At 41.7% G+C, this 10,032-nt stretch overlaps 1 protein-coding gene across 1 annotated transcript; it reads right to left on the bottom strand.

Moving 5' to 3' along the window:
* Window positions 1-9,144: 9,144 nt before the first annotated feature.
* LOC141628778 (uncharacterized) lies at window positions 9,145-9,731 on the bottom strand. The gene is made up of 2 exons (XM_074441872.1): window positions 9,375-9,731; window positions 9,145-9,195 (listed from the first exon to the last, which is right to left on the bottom strand). The coding sequence occupies exons 1-2, from the start codon at window positions 9,729-9,731 to the stop codon at window positions 9,145-9,147; spliced, it is 408 nt and encodes a 135-aa protein (XP_074297973.1).
* Between the last annotated feature and the right edge of the window lie 301 nt (window positions 9,732-10,032).

A 10,032-nucleotide genomic window follows, 5' to 3' on the forward strand; every position in this document is an offset into this window, starting at 1 on the left:
TGGGCGGAGATGACGACTAGAGGTCCCCTTGTTTGTTCTTTGGTTTGGGGAGACCGTTTTGTTGAGTCGGAGTACCTGGGAGACGGCGGCGCCGACGCCGAGTAGCTACTGGTCTACTCACTTCCCCAGTTTTCTGGCTGGTTTGGGGAAGTTCGCTTTTGTATGTACCTTACTCTTTTCCTTTTGTCTCCTTTATTTTTATTCTACTGGTTGTATACCCCCATCCCCCATCTTTCTGCTGGTGTATGCTGGAGGACAACGAGGGCGTTGTCCGTTTTAGTTTGGGGAGGGTATTGCATCCTTTTGAGTCTGCATCTGCATTTGTTCTGCATTCACGTTTAATTTTTCAGCTTGCATTGTTGTTTATTTTCAAAAAAAAAAAAAATTCAAAAATAAAAAAAAAATTAGAAAACTTCAAAAATTCAAAAACATTTCACGTTTACTTTTGCATATAGGTTGAGTCGGAACGGTAGATTCCCGTGATGAAATTGCACTATAACTTATCATTTTACTTGAGCCTTGCACTTTTATTGATAGTCTTTAGCCTTGTCATACGCATAATCTACGAATTTCTGTTCAAATAATAGCTGACCGTTTAGACTTGACCTATAAACTGGCGAACTACTTAAAAAAATCTGAGTTTTAGAGCCATAACTGGTGACATTCATGACCAGTTCATTAGGAATTTTTGAAAGTAGTACTCCTTGCATAGCATGTTTGTCTCATTTGCACATTTATGACATTCAATTTCTCGTCAAATGCACATATTCGGGTTTGTGGTTTGTGTCACATGCAGGGAGGGTCTTGCAAATTCCCCTTTCTTTATATCTTCACCCATTTAGCTCCACTTTAGCCAAAACTTGCCTTTTTGACCCATTAGCTACACTCCAAACTAAGCCTGCCTAGTCAAGCTAGTTAGTATGTCTTTTGTGGTATGTCTTCCATTGCAGTTTGGTCCGTAATTCTTGTTGGAGTTGGTGTTTTTATTAAGGAAGGAGGAAAGAAAAAAAAAGGAAAAAGAAAGAAAACGTGAAAGAAGAAAGAAAAAAAAAAGAAAAAAAAAATATATGAAAAAAAAAACAGAGAAAAGAGAGCTGAATCGAAAAAGAAAGAAAGGAAAATTGTGAAAATAGTTGCACCCTCTTGTCAGAGTTGAGAAGATGTTCGAAGATGTACAATCGACAAGAGTTGTTGTTCAGTTAGTTGTTTCAGACGGTGTCTTTAAAAAAAAAAAAGGAAGTTTGTAACCGTCTGACTCCTCCGTTCTATCCTACATTTTTTGAGGAGATTGTGCTTTGAGTCTAGTGAGTTCTGTGCCAAGTGAAGGGCACTAGTATTTAGTCTTTCAGTCAGTTGAGATCCGGATGGTTTTATTATGGTCCTGTTAGGAACTAGCTTGACGCTTTTACCTCCACATTTCCATAACTTGTTTTGCCTTTTCTCACCTGAACCTCACTATTCCCATATTAATTGTAAGCCCTCGGCTGTGACGGACATTATTGGTTGGAGTGTGTGCATTAGTACTTGAATTGTCTTTCATTTTTGCTACATGCATGCTATGTAGGTCGCAGTTAGGTGAGTGACTGTCTTTTCTTCTCTCTTTTACATATAACATTTGCCCTTTGCTTCACGAGAGAAGAGTGACCACGTGAGAGTCCAATTTTGTTGGTCTTGCAAGGTCGATAGGCCAGCTTTATTTATGAACAGCTTATGATTCGTTTGCGTACTGACTGCTTGGCTTTAACTGTTGATTTTTGTTGCATTAAATCGGTTCAAGTAGACAAGTTAAGCTAGCTACGAGTTATCATTTCCGTTCCATTAGTTTAGTTTTGAGTTTACTCGAGGGCGAGTAAAGGTTTGGTTTGGGGAGATTTGATACGTGCCTAATGTATAGTCTTTTTGGCCTATTTCAAAGACGTATTTCTATGCATTTCTATCTTTGCTTTTATAGTATTTTGCCCCGAATTGGCTACTTTGGTGTATTTTGTCCTTTTTGTAGGAATGATCGCGAAAGTGGTGGAACCATACTCCTTTTCGTCCTTTTTGCATGCATTTAGAGGAGACGGGATTGTCCCAGAGTGAGATACTGCATTTGGAAGCGTCGTGGCTCGCACTACGAGGCACTTGGGTGAAGACGTGAGCTGAATTGAAGATTAAAGTACTCGATCGAGCTATCCCTTGGTCGATCGAGTGGTTTATAGACCCCCTGATGCTCGATCGAGCTATCCCTTAGTCGATCGAGTAAGCTGCACATGACCAAGTCCTCGATCGAGTAAGAAGTTGGTCGATCGAGGGACTTCTGCTGAGATGTTGGTCGATCGAGTGGTTTAATCCACTCGATCGAGAGGTTTTCACGGGCATGGGCTTTTAATTAGTCCGTGTGTTGTTTATTTCCGCAAACTTTAGTTCTTTTTTCTATTTAAACCTAAGTTAATTAGGTTAATGTATCTAATCTTCTACACTAGAAAACTACTGCTACCTTTGCTACGTTGCCTTTACTTTCTGCTGCTACTCTTATTTTCGGGATTGCTTCATTGGATTTCGTGTTCTTTACGCCGGAATTTGCTTGGATTGTAATTCCTCCCTTCTCTTTATTAATAAGAATTACTTGTTGCTTTAATTTCTCGTTTATGTTATCATTTCTCTTTGCCCTAATTTTCATTATTACGTTTTATCATTTATTCATTATGTTTTCTGCTTGGAATTTATTTGCTGTTAGATTAATTGCGAACATGAGTAGCTAAACCCCTTTCATGTTGGGATTAGGGAATCTGCGGTAGAAAAATGACGACGTAGTGAATGAATTGGACGAATTGATTAAAAGACCACATCCACTATAGCAATTTAATTGTAATTCCCGACCTAGTTGAGTGCACGCTTCTATGTCACCCATTAAATCGCTACAATTAATCCTGGATCGAAAGATTGGACTAAATAGGCTGCTATAAACAGAGACTACCCTAATGAGGACGAAAGTTAAGTTAGTGGTATTTTAGGGTAGGAAGTGGACCGAAAGGACCTTCTAACATCCGTCTCATATTAGTTCGTCTGAGTCATTTACTGCTGAGTTGTTGGATTACCGTAGTGAACCGAAATCCCGACGTGTCCCTCTCTTCTTGATAGTTTAATCGTATTTTATTGCTTATTTGCCCTTCACCTTATTTCTCTTCCCTTCAACCTTCGTAGTTCAGAATTAAATTTAATCAAACCCCCCAATTGTTACCATAGGATTAGAATAGACAGCTATAATTACATTTCCTCCCTGTGGATTCGATACTCGACTGCCTCTGCTACATTTTAGTTGAGACCGTTAGGTTTTATCTTTGATAGGGTTGCGATAGCCGTGTCAAAAGAAAAAAATAGGATTCACGGGTTTTGAATCCCGTGTCTTCCCAGTAATGTTCACTTACTCGATAGAGTAAGTCGGCTACTCGATCGAGTGGCCTCCACTCGATCGAGTTGGAGCTTTACTCGAACGCGTTTTCGCTGGCAGATCCAATTTCCTCGATTTTATAACTCCTAAAGTAGATCGAATGGGGTCTACTCGATCTAGTAGGAACTCATACTCGGTCAAGTACGACTAGGTATACGGTCAACAATTACGAGTCTAAATAAAATCCCTGCAAAACAGCAACGCGTGTCGATTCCAAAGTAACTTTGGAAACCGTCCCAGATTATTATACTCATTCACGTAGTATTACTACTACACAAGCTCAAAACATATATCCTTGCAAACACATTACTCCACTAAACACATTCGTTTTATTTTATGACAACCGTTAACCAATTAAATTTTTAATCTCTTATTTTTTATCACGCACATCTTCACACATATCCTCCTATTTCTACTCATACAATTGTGACTATAACAAAGAAGTTCCAATCACGCACTTTTATCTTTGACAATATAACCACTAATCATATCACTCTAATCATTCTTGTAACCCTTCAACCATTACATGCCATTCAAATTTACTAGAAATTTAGCTATACCACAACATATACAAACTAGTTTACTCAACTTGATCATGTCACATGCGGAAGCATTCAACCAACCATCTATCATATTCATCCAATACTATTTTGATAATCATCACCACAAATCCACAACTTTTAAATTATCAGTATTACTACACACACAAGGCTCACAAGTTCATTATATTGACTACTAACACCAATTATTCGGAACAATCGTTACCATCACTACATCATACCCACTGTCATGTACTACGAGATTTCCACCACTTCCACTACTTTCATGCACCTCCATATCGAATCATATATATTATTATCATCAGAGACTTCATCGCAACTAATGCTATCATACCCACTATTCACACAGCTATTTCTAACATAACCACTATACACACTAGGCACATAATTACCGACTCAACTTTCTCTTACCCAGTGACTGGCTTAAGCATAATGGGGCGATGATTTTGAAATGAAGACGCCTATTCACCCAAAATCTAGCATCAGCTGGAGCTCCCAATACACATACACCAGGTTCATTTTATATGGCTCACTACGTTCATTAGGCTCATTTGTTACAGGTTCCAAAATCGTCGCTCTGATACCACTTTGTAACACCCCCATATACCAAGGAGCCTTAACAAGACCTTCCCTAGTATATAAGGGCGTTACCATCTCGGTTACCCGAGGAAAGTAATAATCAAAAGTCAATAAAAGAACATTTACAATCATTAAAAGTCATCTAACCAAACTACTAAACAAAAGATACAACTCAACATCCTTATGTGAACTATTTCTGACCTAACTCGCGAAAGACCCATCCCTGCCACGACTCCAGCTATCATCCAAGACCTCACTTGAAAGATCGACTGCTCACCATAATGGACCACGGCAGACACAACGGAACAAACAAAGACAAACCATACAAGGTCAGCAAATGAGGCAACACATCACAACCACAGACACTACACAAGTACACAAAACACACACACACCACATCTCCTATCAATCAACGTCACCGACTGTCCACTGGACCAGCCCTGCCAGTGAAGGACCGCAGCCGTTCCCACCTAAGCCCCGCTCATCATACTGAGCGATAACCCTGTCCCATTAATGTACACATCCCTTCTCGTGGCGGGTTCCACGTAGGGCGAAACTAGGGCGTGAAGCCACTCCCGCAAGTGACTCCACTCAGCCGAGGACGCACCTCGAGAACCATAGACAATCATTCACAATCAGCTACACCACAACAACAACAAACAAAACAACACAACACCAACCGATTACCATAATAAATCAACCACAATAACACTACAATCAACAAAATAATCGACACACTAAACAGCCAATAGAAACTAAATAGGCAAACCTACCGTTAGCCAACCGCAACGATTCCTTGTTTAATCATATGACATCGACCAAGCAAGAAAAACACCTATACAAACTGTACACAAGCCTATACTATCACCACAACCCTACAAGGAACAACAATGATAAAGTTGATGATGATGACATACCTACGCATCGCATATCGGCGTCAAGACCGCTACCCAACCCAAGCATCCTATCTCCAAGGCACAAGCATCCTCAAAGGCTCTCATAGGAGGAATTATGGTGAAGGAAATGAAGAAAGGCGACATCTAGGTTTGAAGGAAAAAGGCAAAAATTATTTGCGATTCTATCAAAACACGATTATAAACCCTCGCTGAAAAGACACTACTCGATCGAGTAACCAACTCACTCGATCAAGCGGCCCCTACTTGACCGAGTACCCAAGCTACTTGATCGAGTTGCATCAACTAGATCGAGCACCACTCATCCCAAGGCCTATCACAACACGAAACACCACTTGTACAAATTCCCAAAGGCTATAAGACGTCTCTAAGGTCAGTCAATGGGTCCTTAAAAGGATGGGTATTACAATTCTAACCACTCTTGGTACTGGGGTAATGTTGTTTTGGTAAGATTTTGCCGACTAAAGAAAAACAAATGACACAAGCAAAATGGTTACGCCGGAAACCCAAAATGTGGGAAAAACCGTGGGGGGAATGGTATTCCACCAATGATCCACCAGTATTAATAGTATTCGAGGGTAAACCTAGCTGGAACAATCAGGAGGAACATCAGTAATCTCCAAATGACTAAGTACAAATGACACGAATGGTGTATATGTTTCTAAGTGTATTAATTATTAATTGTTTGCAGGTGCTGAATGATATTTCTTTGAGTGGAGTAAATGAGGGATGCCTTGAATCTGATGTTTGTTTCTCTTTTATAGCCTTTCTTGGAGTGGTTGCACGTGCTCCCTACATATGCTCAACCATATGCTCCACTCCCTACGAAATAGGAAGTGGTTACAGACTTTGTCAAAGCTCTTGCTGATCACCGCAATGTTCCTGCTGACCATTTCAACGTTCCTACTGGATGTTTGTTATTTAATTCAAACGTGGCCTTTGTTTCACTTGAATGTCCAGGTTCATCCCCCCTTGTTTTTCCTTGCGTCTTGTAGCCTGCTGCCTTGTTGATCCGTGTGCCTTTATTTTATCCAATTGCGAGTTGCCACGTCATGATGAAAACGAGAAGGTATTTTTACCCATAAAATTACCCCCAAGCAACTGCCAGGTTCTGTTCTTGCTCGATGGAATTTGGGAGTTGCTTCCCTCCTAGATGCTGCATGTAGTGGTGATGTCATAGCGTGACATTAGCCCACTTGCATTCTTATCCACTGAGACTGACCGTTAGAGGTCTAATCAGTTACTTCCCCTCAATAACTCCCCACCTCCCCAAGTCTCCTTTCCCTCGATTTCCCCCCTCCCCCCCAACCTAACTCCCTCCCTTAACTCCCTTCTTTTAACTCCCTCCCTTAACTCCCTATAGTTATAAATACACCCCTCCCCCTCCTACTTCCCTTATTCCCGTCTTTATTAACCTCTTTCCCTAAAACCCTTTACTCTCCCTCCCTTCTTATAAAATCTTCCTATCCATCAGGTAAAACTCCTCACTTTCTATTCTCTCTCTTAATTTTTTCGCCTTTAAACATCGTAATCATGGTCAAAAAGTCTATCCGCCGTATCGTTCATCCTCCTTCTCCCCATGGGGGTCCATCTACTGCTGCTCTCTCTCCCTTACAATCCTCTGTGATCCTCGCATATCACTATTCTGTGCGATTCCAGATTTGCTGACACTCCTCTCGAGGAGGTGAGAGAGAGGTTTGGACTTGGGCAGGAGGTCGAGATTCACATTCCTCAGCCTGGGGAGGCGTCGGATGCCCATAATCCCGGTTGGGCATGCCTGTCCCTGTTGAGGTTGCTTCTCTAGCTGCAGTGGCTCCTTGGCAACCCCTGCCCAATACTTCCACTGTAATTCGCCTTCCCAAGCGGTATGGCTCCAGTGGGGTGCCTCTCTAGCCTCACATGGAATCATTCCCGCTCCCTGCTGCTGTCCATTCTCTGGGAAATACCTCTCTTCCAGCTGTACTAGATGAAGCTCCTAGACGAGCCCTGTAGGTACCTTTTTTAATTTCTTTTATGTTTCACTGGTCTATTTTGTTCGTGCTGCTGATAGTTCCTCTTGCAGGTTTTGCAGGACGGCTTGTTCCTGCGCAGGGAGGTTGCCAGATTGATGGGGGAGGTGAACAACCTCAACGTCAACCTGGGGAAGGTGGAGGCAGATTTGGCGCTGGCTAGGAGGGACAAGGTGGCTGCCTAGAAGAAGCTGGCTGAGGAGAAGGCAGCTGCCCAGAAGCAGCTGGATGCTGAGAGGAGGGTGGTAGAAGGGCGTATGGAAGAGGCTCACAAGGAGGTGGAGTTGCTGAAGCACCTGCTCTTGGACTCTACATTGGTTTCCGCCTGGGAAACAAAGATCAAATGCATCAAGGAGTTTGAGGCGGGTGAACACTCCAACTGGGACCTTGCTGAGGAGGAACGACTGTTCAATGCTGCATATCCAACCAAGCCGGACTTCAGCCTCATCATTGAACTACTGGGTGGTGATGATGGAGAGACCAGTGCTAGGACTGAACAACCAGCTCTCGCGTCAGTCGAAAAGGTCAGGGAGGAAGACCTCGTCGCCCAGGGAGAGGAAGGTCCATCTGGAGGAGAGGCTACTGTGGAGCCCAACATCCCTGTAGATGTTCCTGCTGATGCCGCCCCAGATTCTGCTGTTGCTGCCTAGTTTAAGTATTTAAATTTTAATTTTTTTTCTTGATGATTTGTTGGGCGCCCTGTGTGGTGGCCCATTGTAATCCAACTCTTTCATGCCTGGTATTTTTGGGCACCTTTTGGTACTTTTGTTTTTACCTCGTAGGAGGGGCAAAAATACTTTGCTTTTCAAGTTCCCCCTGCTGAGGGGTGTTTATGAATTTTCGTTTTGTTCCTTCTGTTGTTTTGCTAGCAATTCTTTTGTTCTTTCTGTTTGTGTGCCGGCTTCGTACTTGTTGAGATGTCTATGGTGGTTGAGGGAGCTTTCTGTCCATCAGGATGCTTGAATCCCTCTATTTCGACCACGCGCACATTGGGTATTTTCCGCAGGAGGAATAATTTGCTAATTCCTGTTCATCAGTTAGCCTACTAGGACATTGCATTAATATTAAACTTACCATATCCACATTCAATCCAGAAACAATGATAAACCTAAAAATGGAAGCAATTTCATAAATCCAAAATAGTTTGGGGAGCACAAAGTGTGTTCCTTCAGAGTTTTACAACAACTTAAAAGAAATAGAGTTTTATTTTGGCCGTTTGAAATACTAAGTACGCTGCTTCCACATCTTTCTCCTTGTGACATCTGTGACATTGACACCAAGGGAAAATAAGAAAAAGGGTTTTGACTCAGAGGATTTGAAAGATACGTTGTAAGTTGTCATTTCCTTAGTAGTACCTGCTGAATTCAGGAGACTTAGCACGTGCGTACTGAACGAAAGACCTTGCCTGGTGACTTAGTTGTTCTTGCTGTCAAAAGAGATGTTACTGTTAGACAAATGCATGTGGTACAGTCAGGCGGTACGAAACAAAATGATTAGTTCTTTGCGTATGTACCTCATGAGAGAGTGAGCTGTGGCTCCAACAAGTGGGTTTTGGGGTCGTTCCCCTTCAAGCGATAGTTGGTTAATCAAAGACACTTTTAGAAAGTTAGTTCATGTTCTAAGGTTTCTTGAGTACTGAATGCGAGGATTCAACGATCCTGGGATGTACCTGTTGGAGGTGGAACTTCTGGGTCCTGCACCTGGAACCTCAGACATAATACTTTTTAAGGTGAATGATGTTCCAAGATCTAGGGACAGCTTCCCCATCCATAGTCTCCAACTTGTATGCCCCATTACCCACAATGCCTTCTATGCGGTAGGGGCCTTCCCAGTTATAGGCGAATTTACCTGCACTCTAATTATTGGTGTTTGGGAATACCTTCTTGTGTACCAGATCCCCTACCTGCAGCGTTTTCAGCCTTATGTTTTTGTTGTAACTCCTGGCTGCTGTCTGCTTGTAGGCTGCCATCCTAATTTGGGCGCTGGTCCTTGGCTCATCAATGGTATCCAGGTTGCTGGTCATTTCTACCTGGTTCCTCTCTTCGGTGGCATTGGCATATCGATGTGTCGGTACTTGCACCTCAGAGGGAAGAACTGCCTCGGCCCCATATACCAGACTGAATGGTGTTTGACCTGTTGCCACTTTGGGGGTAGTTCTATCAGACCATAACACGAAGGGGAGTTCATCTGCCCAGTTGGCTCCTATTTCCTCCAGCCTTCTTTTCAGGTTGTTCATGACTACCTTGTTGCTAGATTCTGCCTGACCGTTGGACTGCGGATTCCAACTATTACTGCTACTACTACTGCTACCATTTATTAGTACTATTATTATTACTATTATTACTACTATTATTATTATTATTATTATTATTATTATTATTATTATTATTATTATTATTATTATTATTATTATTATTATTATTATTATTATTATTATTATTATTATTATTATTATTATTATTATTATTATTATTATACATTACTAATAATAATATTAATACTAATAATTATACTATTTTGAGTGATTAGCTAGGTAG

The sequence above is a fragment of the Silene latifolia genome, chromosome Y (genome assembly GCF_048544455.1).
Source record: "Silene latifolia isolate original U9 population chromosome Y, ASM4854445v1, whole genome shotgun sequence".
Classification (NCBI taxonomy): Eukaryota; Viridiplantae; Streptophyta; class Magnoliopsida; order Caryophyllales; family Caryophyllaceae; genus Silene; species Silene latifolia.

Excerpts from the sequence above, each read along its gene's own strand:
- LOC141628778 (XM_074441872.1), bottom strand. The coding sequence starts at position 9,731 with ATGAACAACCTGAAAAGAAGGCTGGAGGAAATAGGAGCCAACTGGGCA. Across the intron at positions 9,196-9,374 it reads GGGATCTGGTACACAAGAAG|GTGCAGGACCCAGAAGTTCC; the intron begins GTATTCCCAAAC and ends CTGAGGTTCCAG.